The following is a 17,572-nucleotide window of genomic DNA, read 5'->3' as shown; positions in this document are numbered from 1 at the left end:
CGAATCACCACTCGGACTCGGGCTCGGACGCTGGTCTTTGTCCGCTCGATCGAGCACGGTCGCATACACGCACGTAACTGCTATTCGGGAGAAGAGAGTTCGTAAAGCAGTAGTCTTGGAATGCAGGGTGACTTTCGAGACAGCATCCTGGTTGGTGATCACCGCGTTAATTGCACAGTCTCCAAAGGGATAATCAGAGGTTCGTGCAGGAAGATCATGCCGAGCCAAAAAGACCGTGTGGAATGACTGCATCGCATCTCGGTCTTTCGACCACACGTACATTATGTCAATGCCCGAACAGTGGAATTAAGGATCCGAGAGTGAAGGACGGCCACTGCCTCGAGTGGGCCTGCCACAGTCCATCAGAACACGAGGTATCCGTCTGGTCTACTCGTATGTCTCCGGGTGCGGAGACTTTCCAGAACACCGCAAACCGGGCCATTTTCAATCCGTGTTACGCGCTGCAGCCGTCCCATACCCGGGCATGAGCTCTTCCATGCCAGTACTAAGCGTCCCTACCTACCTAGGTAGGTAACCTAGAATGGCAATCGTAGCTGAACATGGTTGTTCTGCAAATAGCGTATGAGGCGACAGAGATGATATCCAGAACTTGTCCATAGTGGAAGCGAGTTCTGGAGCGTTGGAGTGTGGGAAAATATGAGAAACATTCATTCTAAAAATGTATCTGTTGCGAGTTGCTGCGGCTTGGATAGGTTGAGACGTGTGTACCGAGTACCCCAGACTGGGCGTGGATATCTTCTAGGGGCGATGTACTCGGTATGTAGGTACCTAAATAGATCTATGGCGGCTGCGGGCGCCCGAGTTGTACATACGGATACAGATGGTGAACTGCGCTCCAGGCTGTACCCGTGGGCGCAAGATCACGCCAGGACTTGGAGCGGAACAGCTCGGCCGAAAAGACTACTCGGTACTGAATATGCCCCAAGTTGAAATCTGAAACGAGACGGTACAAAAGTTCTAGGGAATGAGGTTGCCAGAACAAAGCCACCTTCGTAGGTACTCGTACAGGATGTGAGTGAGGTATTCAAGCCCCTGTTGCGAGGCGAGCCCACCCAGCACTGCCAGTAGTATCCGACTGAACCAGTCAACTCTATTGCAGGGTGCTGGGATCTTCCTTCACGATAGAGGCACATTTAGCTCCCACCCGCAGCTTTAATGACGGTCTAATGCGGCCCAAACCACCTCGAGTGCGAAAGAAGGCATGGTTGAATTGGGGCCAGGCACACGCCGGGCGGGCGACAATACGCATTGTATTCGTGGGCGGGTTTGAGCTAGTAAACGATTATGGAGCCTAGGAACGATCGTGATACACCCAAGTGCAATCTCACCGCAGAAGATCACCCTGTAGATGGCCCTTTCAGTTGGTATTGTCGTCTGCAGCGGTAACGCTCTACGTGTAACGCTACAGGGCCAATCGAACGGCTCGCTACCCTGGTCGCGAGGGCAAAAAGCAGCAACATGTGCTCCACCCTCACAATCTCTTTTTCGGCCCTACGGTGAGCAAGCTCTCCCAACTTGAAATGCCATGCTTCGAGTCTGATACTCGCCTCGCAAATCACCTGCTTCCCAGAACATGGCGCTTTGCTTAGGTTATGGCCCATGGGCCGCGACAACCGTGCCCTTTGGAGCCACCGCGGTGCATGGCCCTCGAGCGTCGATCGCTTTCTTGATGCTGTCAGCAACCGGCAGGGGTTGTAGCCCTACGAGGTTTACACGTTATGGTCCACTACCCTGGACTTTGTCGTCGCAGCCACAGCCTTTTAGCTTGTCTCCGTGAGTCCCTGGATGTCCTAACAATAATACTTATGCCCTTGTTCGCCCCATTCTTCCGTTTCTATGTTCATCGAACTATCTATTCTGTTGCTGTCTCATGGGAGGGAACTAGTTATCTCGGCGGAACCATCTGTACTCACCATCATACCGAGCTATATCAACCTTCCTGATCCCACTGCCATCGCTAAAATAATCACAACCGCAGCACCATGGCCGTGGAACCTCAGGACGCTATCTTCTCGCTGACTCCCCCACCAAGTGATATTGACGACCTTGATCTCGAAAAGAACGGATTACTGACCTGCTCACCGACATTGACCGGGCTTTGCTATCCCTCACCCACTCCTTCTAATCGAGGTCACCCCTCTTCTGTCTCGTCAGATTCTCTGTACCTTCTCCCAGAGTTACCAATTTTGGATCATCATACTCAGCAATTAGCCGACATGGCCTACAACACCACATCCTCAGACTCTTCGTCGTACTATCCTCTTCCCGCTGTCTCTGATCCCTCATTGTCCCATTACTCAACTACTTCTGGTGGTTCATATGCTTTGTATGAGCCGAATCAGTGGTATCCATATTCTACCTATTCACAGCCATCTCAAATGCTACACTACGACCCCTCAAGTTCAAGCCACTATCCGGCACTCGACCACCAACAGGTGCAACCCACTCTGGCCAACATCATTCCGCCAACACCTCAGGACATTCAACGATCACCCTTCGATTTCAATTCTGCGCCAGGCACTCTACCATCCAACCACCATTTGACCGCTTCACCATCTTTCTCTCATGTATCGCATCACAGCTCCCACAGCCACAGAAGCAGTATCTCATCGTTATCAAGGTCATGTTCACCTAGTACGTCATCCGCCTATCAACAGACGACCAGAGGCCCTTCGGGAGACCACTTTGCTCTCCGGGGTTCGCTGCGTTCCAATTCGACTTCATCGAATACTTCGCTCCATGCATATGGGATTCCAGTACACGAGGTCCCACTCTTGTTATCCTCGACGTCGTTGAGTCCTCAGTCTAGTTCTCAAGGGCAAGCCTGGAGATGCGCATATCCGGGTTGTACCTCACGAGCGACATTTACGCGTGGGTGTGACCTGAGAAAGCATTACAATCGTCACAGCAAACACCTGTTTTGCCGCGTGGAAGGCTGCCCACAGAGTGAAGCCGCGGCCGCTGGCCGTTCGAAATCCACGGATCAGCCCCTGACCGGCGGCTTCAGCAGCAAGAAGGATCGAGCAAGGCACGAGGCCAAGCATAATCCGGGTATTAAATGCGAATGGCGGGGTCTGGAGGGCGAAGAGTGTGGTCGCGTATTCTCACGGATGGACAACATGAAAGATCACGTCAGACGGATACACAACAAAGGCCAAATTCAGTCACAACAACAGTCAGGTCAAAGGCACGCTCATATTCCGGGGTCAAGTCGCAAATAGCGCCATGTTCCACCGCCAAGAATAAACTCGTCGTGTCATCAGCATGTCGCTTATTGAGCGCGTCAGTGACTCAATTCAGGCATTACTATCTCCATGAGCCATGTCTTAACGATTCTCCTAGCTCTCATTCCACAGAAGAGCGCATGATACCAAGCTGATTACAGAAGTACCCCTAGAGGTGGTCTCAACACCGTTGATTGCTGGGCATTCAGCACATACGAAAGGGGGGACTTTGGGTTTCTCTAGAGCAATCAGGCGCTAGCCTGGGAAAGATGTAGAATACATGGGGAGCAAGTAAGATAGTCTTCCCAACTTAGCATTATAGGTAGCAAGTAACTCCATATTTCTATTGATCAAGTTTTGACAAATATTTCATCGAGCGATTTTACCACAGGAAGACTTTCGATCGCATGATTGTTGGAAGGGAAGCATGTGCCATAATTTCTCCAGGCACCGTCACTGCAAGCAGCGTGGCGCTGCAACACGTTGGACGCGTTAGAGTCTGCTAACTAACTGGGGTATTATGCAAGTTCTCTGCGGAGATGCTGTAGGAGGTATGTCGGTCACGCGTCGAATGCCTACCGCGGGCCGCGGAGCTCCGTTACTGGTCGCTCCGTCGTGGTGAAACCATTCACTCATCTACGAGGAAATAGTATGGAATCGACCTCGTTTGTTTGAACTCCTTAAAACAGCCAAGCACTTGCATCTATTTCCAGCTGAGGACAGCCATATATGCCAGTATCGTGCTATTCCTCACTGTAGGTACAGTACATTAGTGAGTGCCTACCGAGTACATAGGTACCTGAGTTGTCCTCGCTTGCTAGCAAGGGAGCGAGAGGCACTGTATGAAGGAGCTATTCAATCGGCTGTGGTTTGGTTGCTTTATCCAGTGTGGCTGAGTTCGAGTCGTCGGAGCATACTACCTCGATTGAGTGCGAATTATTATTAATTAATGCTGAGCACTACGAAGTACTATCGACGTACGACATCCGGTAACTAGTCAGCTAATTAAGTACTTGGTAGTAGCCTTTGATGTTTAACCGAGCCTGTAAATTCCTGGGCTTCACTACTTAGTACTCATCCAGATTTGGCTGTAATCGAGCGGATTTGGATACGCCGAAGTATATTGGCCTGCCTCCTCCTTGGCACATCTCGCAACATTGGCCCTTTTCCTCATTTTACCACTGGGGAACAGCAGTGGAGTGATTGTGAGGTTGCGGTGCAATATTGAAATCTGCCCTACAGTCGACTGGTGTCTTTGTCGATGCAACTTCGACTGCTGGTACTACTCGTAGGTAGTCCCACATCCCGCACGTGTGTACCATGATGAACCTTGCGGAAATGTGAACAAAAGCTAGGATACCTCGACATGGGCGTCGTCACACCCGTGCCAGTTATCGATTCACTTGGAACTTGGAACCACGCCATATCCATATAACGCTAATTGTTGGATACAATGGGTACGCGGAACCATCAGTCAAATCCTGAGGGGGCAGCTCGTCACTCTGCGTCAACCTTCTCAACCGTTGGGGGCTAAACGTATCGTGTACTACTGTTCACCACAAGGCAGAAGCATAACTTCAGATTTCATAAGCAGGAACCATTCACTAACCAGATGAGGCATTTTGTACGAGATTGGCTAGCCATGAGCTCGTCCCCCCACTACATAACTTCAACTCACTGGACGAGGGTGACAGTTACTGCCACAAATTGGAGATCTTTGCGGATGACTCCGGCTCAGATGATCTTGTTGACCGAGTACGAGTGAGGATCGTGGCTCCAAATCACAACACGTGCAGACATTCTACTCGTACTTGCTCCAAACAGTCGTTGATCGTCACCAGAAACTTTAGAAACTTTCCAAATTGTTGGGTCTCTCGACGTTCAAGGTGGACTTTCCTTAAGTTGGACTTTCCCTTTTGATCAAACACACAAACCTTGGCACAGCGGAAGATCGGTTTTGCCTGCAAACAGATCAAACTCAAAAATTCAGCAGTATGTACTCGACGGTGAAGTAGAACCCCCTGATTTGGTGCTCATCGATAGTGTAAATCGGCCTGCCGATAGCAAGTTTGTTGTTGGCAGGTCCACACGGGAATCTACGAGAAGTTAAAGCAGAGTTTGGCACCAGGTCCGTCGCACGAAAGACCTAACGGGCTTTTCTACTTCCTCCGTGTCCGTGAGTACCAAGTATCCCTCCTCATGTGTACTACCTAGGTACTGTCCAGTGTCCACTAACATCCACTACGCCCTGTGCCCCAGTGCCCAACTCATTGGAACCCGGCTAGGATGACCAATACGCAAAAATGGACATCTTCCGTACTTTTAGGTAAGCTTCAAGTTCAAGCCCACTGTCCAGACGGGGTATATTGGCAAATCCGGCGCGGTGATAAGCACCTCGGAATTATCACCGAACCCAAGAAGGACTTACCTGTACTCGTAATTTCTGCCTAGCTTACACCCGCTCAGTGCAACATTCATGGTGAGCGTTCTCAGACTAGGCCATCGGGAAGTCAAGGGAAACTACGACGTATGTTCACCCCAAAACTTAGAGCTTCTGAGTCACTCATTGTACAGCTTCAAGGTGCTCATGCTACGTGCTTCAAGCATCAGGTGTTGGGGACTTGGGACCGGCCTCCTGATTAATACCCACCTTTACGGGGGTGTTTAATGCCCGGCTACACTCGACCGGTTTACACTGTACCGGGTTAAGTCTTCAAGGGTTATCTGAATCTCTTGCATCAAAGTGTGGACCATAATATGTGGAGACTCAACTCTCTATCCGACCTATAATCGCCATCGCTTCCCGACTTGGTATTCGGTCACAAATGGGTTAGATCGCCACAACACTTGCAAGGCGGTCGATACCCGTTGCAAAAGGACAAGCGCAAACCAAACTCTGGGGTTACATTGCATAGTCGACTTTCGAGAACGCGACCTTCCCTCGAAGAGCGTCGAATACGCTGCGGCCTCAGATGACAATGTTTCCATTAATTGCTGACTGGCTTATTACCTCCGCAAGTCTGGGAAACAAGCCTGCTGTTCTCCATGTCGCTAATGGACAGCCACCAAACATCTACAAGGATATCTGCACTCTGATCTATTCAGGCTTGGATCACTGCCTGGGATAGGTGAACATGCACCCCGCCAGGAACTTTTGTCAACTACTCGGAACAATTGGCTAGGAAGCTCTCTGAGCCCTTGACTCACGACGCGGGCTCCTCTATGATGCCTCCCAATCTCTGATTGAAGGATATTTCGTGACGGAGCCTTCCTTGAATGGAAGACTATTCCCATTTGCGCAACCGTCAATACTAACCAGTTTCAAGATGGACCACACCAACGAGACGTTCTACCGCCCTAGCAGCAGATATTAGTAGTAGATACGGATGCGGATGTTGGCGCAAGACACTGCAATTGGATTCGGTTCACAGAAACCCGCCTTTGGCGTCGAAAGATTATGCATGCTTTCCAGAGGGCTACGCTATTTGATTTTCCTGACCTCCAATTTATCATTATGCTAACCAAAACTAGGCGAAACAAATGAGGGCCCCATGTCAACCAAAAATACCGGTGCCGAAACCACAGAAAGCCCCGGCCCCTTGTGCTGGTCATTAAAATCCGAGCCCGAAAGCGATAACATGCCGCTTTATACTCATCCAATGATTGTCTGGCGCCAACAAACGATGTTGCAGGGGTTAAAAGTGTACTGAAACGTATTCGGTCACCTCGCGCGAGCTCCCTTATCACACACACCCTGTCCTTCAGATTTCTGGGCACCCATGGACGTACGTCCCGCGTTTCTAGAAACCATCTCCGTATTGCCTTCATGCAGAGATGGCACTGTTGCTCAACGGTCGAACTTGCCTGGACACACACGTTCAATCTCACTCGAAGTGGATCTCCCAATCTATTCTTCACAGATTTTCGAGTTTTAGACTTCACGAATCCAAATCAACTGGGCTTCAGTGTGAGAAATAAGACGATTGCTGCGCTCGAGATCATTGCTCACTTGACTGGGTCAAATTCTGTGAAATCCTTGGAGCATCGCGACCTCGGTTCAGACTGGCGTACCACACGCTTGAGATTGACCTCGCTTTCGATGACTAGCAACTTCGAGTTCGCCGCCTTCGTCGCACACATCAACAATGGCTTATTTGCTATTGTCGAGCATGTCCGAACTCAGGACAGAGATCAAGAATATGGTGGCCCTAAGTAATCACGCTCCTCATCGGGACCTTCGCCTAAACATTCCCTAGCCTACTTGACCCTTGACCACAAAACAAAAGGACATCAATGGCGATGGCTGACAAATAACCCTGCAGCAAATTGGCCCCCCTGTTTTGCATGTCTAGTACGAAGTAAGTACTCTACGTATCTAGGGAAAGCCTCAATCTACCGCCTTTCTTGGCTTATAGTGCTGACGCCTCAATGACTATCCCAACGAATCGACCCCCGTCCCTCCCAACCTTTTAGGGCTGAGTAGTGGAGAAGTGATAGAAAGGTGACTGGAAGAGCCACGCCCCCCTCTTTGGTACTGCTCACGGCTCATTGACTCCCAAAACCGATGTCTCTCGCCCTATCCGTACTTCGTACACTAGTATGCGATCGTGCAAACCAGGCTCTGGAAGACCTGAGACCATTCTATCCTCTCAGCTCCAAACTTCCAAAGCACATCGTCGCCACTGTTGCTTTTGCGATTCTTGTGCCACTGAAATGGTATCATACAGTGTCGTGGCAATGACTCCAGAATTGCATTCCCCATAGTGGCCAAAAGGACCATTTCCGTATTGAGACCAACAATTCGGGTTTGTCTCACGGAGACCACAGATGGACATGCTCCAGGAGTGACCGAGACCGGGAACAAACGCTCCTGGCCCACTACCGTTGTCGTCGAATAGAACTCCAGAAGATGAGATGACTTGAGATGAAGACTGCCTTGATTCTTTGAGACCGGCCCCTGACGAACATCCAGCGGTAGGGCTCTTGTCGGGGGTGTCGGATCATGTTGCGAACACACATGTGTCGATTCGCTATTGACCAACATTCACCAACAGTCCAAAAGAACAGCCCTCTCCCCGTTTCACCTTAGGTCAAATAGCACGACTACTCGACGACTTCACCTCGAACCAGGGGACCATGCTGAACGTCGCTCACCCATGCCAGACTATTCGTAGGGGGGGGACGGCCAACAGGAGAACAGATCACAGAGGCGAGACGGGGCAAGGGAGAAGGGGGGTAAGCAAGTTAGCACGGTCATGCTTGCGAATATCCGTACACCAAGATGGAATCCAGCCCTGTTGGTCTAACTAGCACGCACTGCAGATGACCCCTCCGAGCCCCCTTGGGTTGCCTGAACATGAGATCGAGGCCCCAACGAGACGACACATGCGCGGAAGCGGCTATGCAGACTCCGTTGTGATCAGACGGCCGCCACACGTTGATACCTACGGCGCAGACTCGCACAGCAGCCCTGTGGGTCAGACGCACTTACCACCCTAGGTGCTACTCTACTCGATACGGATACAGATATGGTGATGATTTTGGAAAGCCAAAACAGCGAGCATGTAGGTTTTAGCGAGCAGTGACTCCATACGTATACCTGTTTTAGGGGCTTATTCATTCTATCTTTTCATAGATCGGCTTCCGAGTATATTCACGAAATGGCTATGGATATTGCACACACCCCTATACAGACATGCCGCAGTGAGATGATACTGCCCTCCTTCTTTTTCGCTCATTTGGCTCCTGTTCAGGTTATTCACGTCGTAGCCGTGCCAATTCACACCCGACAGCATTCTATAATTTAGACTTTCCATTCGACGAGGACCCCTTCTTCCTCAATGGCTCCACCAGGGTATTGGCCCATTCACCATAGGGGCCCATCTGGGCACCGTAGTTCTTGGCCGTGGTGCCGCTGGCCTGTCTCTGCGCATAGCGGGCGGCGATGCCCTGCATGATGATGGCACCTCGAAAGGCGCCGAAGGCATTGCCCCAGTCGAGTTCCTCTTTGGGCTCGTAACCTGAGTCCTCGCCGTACCACTGCACGACCCGCTCCAGGCTGGGAAGGCCCGGGGTGACGCCGGCAGCGAAGTGCTCGACCGTCTTCTCAGAGTGCGCAGACCCGACGTCCTTGCCCACCCACAGCCAGGGCGAGGTGAGGTTGACGAGGTCGGACAGCGGGTGGCCCACGGTCGCCATCTCCCAGTCGAGGATGCCGATGACCCGCGGCTCCGTCTTGTGGAACACCAGGTTGTCGATCTTGTAGTCGCCGTGGATCAGAGTCGTGCGATCTTTGGGCTGCGTCGATTTCTGCTTGAAGAAGTCCACCATCGATTGGAAGTGCGGGATGTCCCCAACGGGGACCTTGGTGTCGACGTCCACTGCTTCTGCTTGTGCCTTGGACAGAGTGCCGAACGTCTTGAGCTGACGGTCGTAGAAGTTTCCGTGGCGACCGAAATCTGAAAGTCCAACCTTTTTCAAGTCCACGTTGTGGAATTTGGCCAGAGTTCGAATGGCATCGCGCCACCTGTGGTCCCTCATGTCAATTCTATTTCTCATGCAGCATTGTGTCTCTCTTGCCCCGAAAACAGTGGTCACTTACATCTCTGTGCGTTCAGCAGACCCCACACCTGGAAAATGGGGCTCTGTGACCATGCGCCCATCCAGAAATTCCATGATATAAAAATCCGTGCCCACGACACTTGGATCTTCACACAAACAATATGCCTTCGGGACTGGTACATCCGTTTGCCCTAGAGCATTAATGATCTTGTATTCTCGATCCACCCGATGCGCGGTCTTAGACAGCAGCTTCCCCGGGGGCTTTTTCCGCATGACATATCTTGTGCCTGTCGCATCTGTGAGCTGGTAGGTAGGGTTCGATTGTCCGAAGCCGAACTATGTAAATCTAATCAGTCTTCACGTCCAACACAGCTAAAGATACACACTAAGAGCTGCATGAGAACATACCTGCTTCAGTTGCAGAGGGGTTTTAATCTGCGGGACATTGCTGTCGATGTACCGCTCGAGAGAAGCAAGGTCGATCGGTTGTCTTACAGGTCCCGCCATGATGTTGCCTGTGTGTTTCCTACTCAGACATGAGAAGAGAGGAAATGGCCAGACCAGCTTGGACGGCGCAACAGACGATTTTCATGGAGCGGTTGTCCTTCGGCGAAGGATTAACCTTTCTGGTTGCTGGCCGAGGAAGCCCAAATGTCGCCCATTCCAATGTCCGAATCGACGTTGTTTAACCTCGGATCTTTCATGGGGGACTAATGGATCATGGCCAGTTTCGGTTAACACCTGGAGAGTAAGCCCGGAAGGCTCAGGCGCAGCAGAACAAGGCGAAGCGAAGCGTTTGTCGTGTAATGATCCGGCCTATTTTGACAAGAAAACGCGTCGGCCACTTTACGCGTCCAGCAGATGGAGGGGCAGAAGCGGTGAGGTCCAAAAAATATCCTATCGTACTACTGCATACCAAACTCCTTTCGCTCCTTAAACAACATAGTAGAGACTTCCTACACACACGAGCATGACCAGAATCTCCACACCACCTCCAACTACGACCACCCAGGGCAAAGATCACCTTCCACCTTCACTACCCAACTCACCACTCCCCAAACGTCAGAAACAATCCACAATGTCATCCACCAGCACAGCACAGCCCGACAGCAACGGCCCAGCCGTCGCCAAACTCACCAGCACGTCTCAACCGCCTCTACTCGTGAAGAAGCTCTCGGCGGACGCAACAATCCCTACTCGCGGCTCGGCCTCCGCCGCCGGCTACGACCTGTACGCCTCGAAGGCGACCACCATCCCGTCGCGTGGAAAAGCGCTCGTGTCGACCGACTTGTCCATTGCAACGCCGGAAGGCACCTACGGTCGCGTCGCGCCGCGGTCGGGCCTGGCGTCCAAGAACTTCATTGACACCGGGGCGGGTGTCATCGATGCCGACTACCGTGGTGAGGTGAAAGTGCTGTTGTTCAATCACAGTGACGTCGACTTCGAGGTGAACAAGGGCGACCGTGTAGCGCAGTTGGTCCTCGAGCGGATATACACGCCGGAGATCTTGGAGGTGGAGAATCTTGAGGAGAGTGTTAGAGGGGCTGGTGGATTTGGAAGTACTGGTTGAATGGGGAGTGAATGCTATCATGTGTCAATGACGGCACAGCAATTGAACGACACAAACTTCGGGGCTGTTACTTTTGGCGTCACTCGGTGGAACAAAAGCTGAGATAGAGCTCAAGACTGTGGGGAGTCTCTTTACAGTAGCAACAGAACTGCCGATTTCAGTCAGGACCAAAGTGGCCCAACATTGCGTGGCAGGACTCATGGATTCAGAACAATGCTGCCACTCGGTCTACTATTCCAGTGCTTCCGCCTTGTATCTATCTTCAGGGTTCAACAGATCCTTCGCGTGCCTAACAACTCTCACCTCTGCAGCTTTAGTTTGGGCAAGATACTTCCTCTTGCCTTCACTATCTCCGCCATCTTCACCTTCCACACCACCCACGCTGGCACCCGGACTGGTTCCAAAGGATTGCATCTCTGCGTCCCTGGCAGCGAGGGTTTTCTCCAGTACGATCTGCATGCTGCTGAGAACCTTTTCCGTTGCCTTTGCCAAAGGCAGGTCGACGGACTCGACATCGTCGTCGGGCGCCCACCCAGCCCTCGCAAGCAGATCGGCATGTGCGCATGCCTCCCTCAACCGGGCCGCCATCAACCCAGCAAACATGTCACCTGTGCCACTGAAGAAGCAGTCCAGCTTGGGAACCTCAACCTTGAAGAGCCGTGCACTGCCATCAGACTTCTTCGTGCTGCCTACCACAGTCAAGAGTTCTGATTTGCCCTCCCCAACACCCACGCTCGTAACAACGATGTGCCGCGTACCGAACGTCTTGTGCATCGTCCTTACTGCATTTGCGACGCCGCTGAGACTACTGATGCTGACGCCGCTGAGTAGCTCGGCCTCGAATTGGTTCGGTAGAATGAGATCTGCTTCACGTACGAGCTGTTTATAAGAAGGGACAATCTCCTCGGCGACATAGAGCCGCCCCTGGTCGCCCATGACAGGATCAAGAATCCAGAAGAATCCTCCTGGCTTCACCGTCGAGCGGTACCGTAGGTCGCGCGCAATAAAGCCAACGACATCGACAACGTCTGCACTAGGTGCGTAGCCCGAAACCAGCATGTCAAAGTCCGTCAGGTAGGATTGCCGTAAGCCATCGTAGAGCTCGCGGATTTCAGATGCCGGTGTTCGTCGCCCTTTAACTTGTCGATAACCAGTGTGGTTGCCTATGTAGAGCGAAACTCGTCATCAGTGGAGTTCACTTGGCCAAATAATACTGATTTCCGGCTTATGTGAATCGAAATGAGGGAATTCGTAAAAGATTCCCCACGGCATGATTAAGAAAAAAGATAGTCGGAAGACAAGATGCAACCAAGACTGTCAACTTACTGAAATTGACAGTATTTATGGCCGCAACATCACACCCCAGGGCCTGCAGGGTGGTCGTTACCATCTTATTGCCGACATATCTGTACCACGGAGAGGGACAACATGGTCAATCCTTAGGGCTCTCATATCGGATGGAGTGCATGACCCCCGAATGAAAACCAACACTTACCCGTAAACGACCTTGAATATCGACGAGTCAGCAATGCAATCGTCTCAAAGCAACATATACGTATGCGTCAAGGGGTGAGGAAAAGATTCAAAACAAGGGACTATCAATCACACGGCGGGCGGCGCATACATGACTGGCGATGGCAAGCACTTTGGTCTCGGGCACAGAAGACTCCAAGGTGGCCATCCGGGCAAGAGACTGCTCAGATCGAAAAATTAGAGAGGCCCAACAACTGACAGGACTTCAAAGGGTTGTTTTCGTAGAGAAATATGTCGCTTTGGTATTGGGAGTCACGAGCCTTTCTTCGCCGCAACAAATTTACGTGCGACAAACTACCTAAGTTCGGCGGTGACGTAGCCTAATCCGATAAGTAGGTGCTTCCACTTCGATAAGGCTGCTTCCCCCCTCCCCCACGCGCCTCCTTCGTAATTCGTATTCCGCAGTGCCCATCACCGCACTGTTCGTGCAGCCTCAGATCGAGAACATTCTTGTTCTTTACAGCACAATGGCCGTACATTCCCGTACAAGCTTGCATAAATCTATGATTTGAAACTTGCGGACCTCGCCGACACCAGAAGCGCAACATCTTTTGACAACTTCTCGGATCACACCATTGAGGCCATGGCAGGCATCGTGGTCTAGAACATGAACCGAACCTGGGTCGTTGCAATTATTCATCGTCACCAATCTAGGAAAGAGATTAGAACGGTGATCCAGCATATGTAGAGGTAGCATGACTTACCTTAGGAGCCAAGTAGAACCGCAAGAAGCTGCTGCTCGCGAGACTGTATTCCACCAATAACGGCACCTCCGATGACAGGCAGAGCTTGACACGGTTTGAAAGACCGCTGGCTTTGCAGAAGTTGACCAGGTATTTGAGAGAGAATGTGAGTGACACGGGCTCCGATAGGTTGATGTTCACGCTCAGGTCCTCCTTCTCAACATTGGTATGTGACCGAACAGTGACGCTTCCGCTACCAATGTCACCTTGACATGCGAAGCGGACACCATCCTTGTTGGCCTCGATGGATACTTTACAGGTCAGCACAAGTTTTCAGAAAGCCAGGAAATTTGCATGCTCCATACCAGATTCAGACATCAAAATCAAATCTCGGCAGATGCGCTGGAATTCTGCACTAGGCATCTCAATGGTGGCAGCGTATTCTGTGTCTGGAATACCCAGATGCTCTTGATCAATGTCCATCAACTTGATATCATATTCACTGATTCTGTCCGACTCGGCACTTTCAAAGACCAGATTGACCACATCAGGAGCATCTTCTGCCTTGAGTGTGAGAATATCCTCATTCTGAGCTGCACGTAGTACTTTCGTCAGAGAGGTCAAGTTGATGCCAAGGGCAATATTTCGATCGCAGCGGAAGGGTGAGAACATCTCGGCCTTGAGCATCATGGACACCAAGGCGACGTGTGAGTTGTCCATCGCCTGGAGGGCCACGCCGGAGTCATTGCAGTCGAAATTGCAGTCCTGAACCAGATCCTTGATGGCATCAACCACCTGTAAGATGTCAGTTTGATGCTCCCGGGATGGGATTTTGTTGGCAAGACCAACCTTCTTCAAAGAAGCGGCTTGTTCTAGGCGTGCCTCTAACACTGCGTGGAAGTCATCAATATCGTGGTCTAAAGCGTGGGACGCAGGTACATAGCACACATACTGGTTGCAGATTTGTATTTGATCGAACACGGTCCGCTTCAGGGATAAAGGATATCAGAGATATCAGATTTCAAATGAGCTGCTTCAGAGTCGCGACTGTTGTTTGTGAACTGGAAGAGGGGAATTTTGGATTTACTTAGGAACGCGGTGCTGGTGATTTCCAGGCGCGGCTCGCGTTGACTCTAACCTAAAATGGATTTGATTGAATTTGCTTGGCGCTGTCGGAATACTTGCCTTGCCAGGCTATCTAAAAGTCTTTTGATGAGCTAACTGACGCTAGAGCTTTTAGCGCCATCGCCGACTACTACCGCCCCCATGTACGAAAGTATGTCATCATTTTGGTCAACCCCAGATATGTCATTTGCGGATCCGACTAGAAAGCAGAGGGATTTCTTTTCCTGTGCAATGAGATATGTTTATCCATCTTTCATTTTTCACGGAATTAGCAAGTGCTATGCCCATTATCTACATTCGGACAACGACTTCAATTCTAGATTGACCCGGGCCGGCCTTGCTGCACAACTTTTAATAGAGCGTAATGGCTTCAGCCACTGTGCGTGACGACGGGTACGCTGGTAAGCCCTATCTGCGTGGTTACTGCAGGAAGCGCATTAGCTCTCAGAGGTTAGGTGAAAAGGAGAATTGACTGCGGCTCATAGTGGCAAAAGTACATTCTGCAATTCTTACATCCGGATCCGAGGGTCGAAGGGAATTGGAAACGAGTGGCAGACGGACTGCCAGGGGAGATTTGCTGCGAGGGGGACAATTTTACTTCTGTTACGTTTCCGCCAGTATGGTTGTAGGGCTAACGGTAAATCCGAGGTTTACAGCAAATTACAGGATCCAGGATCGGAGGCCTAGCTATTCTACGAACACGAGGATGGAGCACGTTGTAGGCCGATTTCATTCTGGAGTGTAGAGTGGTATGATGGAGGGAATGGTAAATACCTCCGTGACAAAGAATGCGCTATCTACCCTACCAGACGCCTGTAAAGCATCTTAAGAAAAACAAGCGTCATCCTTTCATACACACGTGCAAGGTTGCCTGCAACACAATGCCTGAGACCCTCAAAGCAGTCGTAATTATCTCCGGAAACCGTGATCAATCGACCAAACGACCGTACTCGTCAAGATATCTGATAGAACACATGAAGTTAACTGCCGTACCCAAGTGAAATTAAAAGGAGGGAACTCACGCCTGTAGATACGGAGAGAGGCGATACCCTGGTATCTGAGAAGCACGCCGGAGATATCTGACCGCTCTGTGGAACTGCTGTTCGTTGGAATGTGAGTAGGAGACATTGCCAAGACTCATGGTCGCTTCCGCAGCCTGGTATCAAAATCAGTCAGCCTTTTACAGCAGACAAAGGGCCATGTGGAAGGAGAAAGAACCCGCGAACCTCTGACAAAAGATCCCCGTCAAGACCTCCATCCCTGTCAGCAACCTCGATTGCCCTTGAGAAATAGTCAACTGCTGGTATGAGCATTGTTCTGGCCTCCACATAATCTGCTGTATGTGCCCTCGTATCCGCTTCTGCTGCTGCGCGCTCAGCATCTCTTGCATCCTCGGTGGAAGTGTACGGGGGCACTTCACCTTGGCTGCGTGGCCGGCCACTGCTACCACTGGATATGCTCCCCTCTTGACAGTGTATTCGTGCCAGAATGCTCTGGGATCGAGCTAACCAAGCCTGGCCCAACCCTACCTCTTATGTAAGTCAATTTTGAAGATTGGTCAGCCAGGGCACAAACCTCTGAGTACGCTAAGGCTTTCTCCATCTCTCTGTAATAGTTGTAGCCACTGGCTCATACACCAGTCCGCTATGTCTGCAACTCCTTCAGCATCAGCTTCGTGATATGCGAGTTTCTGCAGCGTGCTAATAACAAAGATGCGATCTCTCGAGTCACTGTGGATCCAAGTCAACCCCGTGGAATTGAGTGTGCTGATTGCAGTTCTGGCCAAGTGTAGGCGTTGGTCCAAGGTATCTGGGTTAGACGAGCGCCAATCAGCAATGCGCCTTACTTCACGGATGGCAGCATGGACCTGATCTTCGCGTGATTGCCCATCTCCGTCTCTCAAACTCCAGGCATGATTCGACATAGTTCGCTTGTGGCTGTGCAGAATAGTTTGTTGTTTTGAAGCAGTTTTGGATGGCTTGTCTTTGTGGGTGTGAGTTTCGATAGAGCGAGATGTAAAGATGTGGCGTGTAGAGGACATGTTAGCTGCGAGATATAACAGCTACCGTCCACGAGTGGACCTCAAAAGAGGAAATGGCCTATCCACCTGGATTCCCGCCCACACATGCAGGCCCTTGAAGCGTCCTCTGCACAGGGGCCCAATATCAAGCGCGATTCGCCAAGCTGTCGACAAATGGTTGGAAACAAAGGTTGTGAAACGGCGATTCAACGGCAATTGCGACCATAAAATTCTCAATATGCGCATATCTTTGAAGAACGTTTCAGCCACTCGAGGTCTCTGGCAGCCTATATCTCAGTGACCCCAAGAACAGTGAGGCAGAGATGTGGCGAATGGTATGATGATGTTAGATTGAACAAAGTGGTCTGGCCGGCTTCAAGGGTGATACCTTCCAAGCCGCACTACCCACAACCAACCGCGGTCAAGGACAGCCATGTGGTGATCTGCAGGGTGCGTGACATGGAAAAACGAGCGACCTACCTGTTCGATACTTGGTCCATTACCTGCAGGGACAATGCAACGCCGAAGGAGGCTTGCCGGACACTGTGGCGATATTGAGCATACTGAAGGGGCTAAGACCGTGCAATTGACCAACGACGAAATGGATCGAACCGTCCGCAAGGTACTCAAGCAAGAAGGCGATACCCGGTGGCAGGATGGAGACACGGACGGATGCGGTTGGAGGTCGCCGTTTCTCCATCTCACAAGGCTGCTCCAGTGAGCCAGAAGTGTCTCGAAAGTCCCCAGCAAGCACTGCCCACTGGCGTATCGTGTCAATCCTCATCATTGTAATGGAATCGACCCGAGTCGAAGTCAAGGTTTGCCCCCGGATGTC

At 51.1% G+C, this 17,572-nt stretch overlaps 4 protein-coding genes across 4 annotated transcripts; 2 read left to right on the top strand and 2 right to left on the bottom strand.

The window, feature by feature from the left end:
- Positions 1–2,003: 2,003 nt before the first annotated feature.
- On the top strand, positions 2,004–2,656 carry LTR84_002189 (uncharacterized protein; the record flags this gene model as incomplete). Its single annotated transcript, XM_064845803.1, has 2 exons — positions 2,004–2,334; positions 2,391–2,656. 2 exons carry the CDS (start codon positions 2,004–2,006, stop codon positions 2,654–2,656), a joined length of 597 nt encoding a protein of 198 aa, XP_064706657.1.
- A 4,415-nt stretch (positions 2,657–7,071) lies between these two features.
- On the top strand, positions 7,072–7,461 carry LTR84_002188 (uncharacterized protein; the record flags this gene model as incomplete). Its single annotated transcript, XM_064845802.1, has 1 exon — positions 7,072–7,461. One exon carries the CDS (start codon positions 7,072–7,074, stop codon positions 7,459–7,461), a length of 390 nt encoding a protein of 129 aa, XP_064706656.1.
- A 1,580-nt stretch (positions 7,462–9,041) lies between these two features.
- LTR84_002187 (uncharacterized protein) lies at positions 9,042–10,313 on the bottom strand (the record flags this gene model as incomplete). Its single annotated transcript, XM_064845801.1, has 3 exons — positions 9,042–9,771; positions 9,847–10,142; positions 10,215–10,313. The coding sequence occupies 3 exons, from the start codon at positions 10,311–10,313 to the stop codon at positions 9,042–9,044; spliced, it is 1,125 nt and encodes a 374-aa protein (XP_064706655.1).
- A 1,294-nt stretch (positions 10,314–11,607) lies between these two features.
- Positions 11,608–16,758, bottom strand: LTR84_002186 (uncharacterized protein; the record flags this gene model as incomplete). The annotated part of the gene is made up of 8 exons (XM_064845800.1): positions 11,608–12,539; positions 12,703–12,782; positions 12,872–12,882; positions 13,614–13,903; positions 13,958–14,579; positions 15,802–15,873; positions 15,944–16,242; positions 16,293–16,758. 8 exons carry the CDS (start codon positions 16,756–16,758, stop codon positions 11,608–11,610), a joined length of 2,772 nt encoding a protein of 923 aa, XP_064706654.1.
- Positions 16,759–17,572: the final 814 nt, after the last annotated feature.

Source organism: Exophiala bonariae, assembly GCF_035927105.1.
Source record: "Exophiala bonariae strain CCFEE 5792 chromosome Unknown scaffold_12, whole genome shotgun sequence".
NCBI lineage: Eukaryota > Fungi > Ascomycota > Eurotiomycetes > Chaetothyriales > Herpotrichiellaceae > Exophiala > Exophiala bonariae.
The sequence above is the reverse complement of the archived record's forward strand: the minus strand, read 5'-3'. Positions and strand labels throughout refer to the sequence as shown.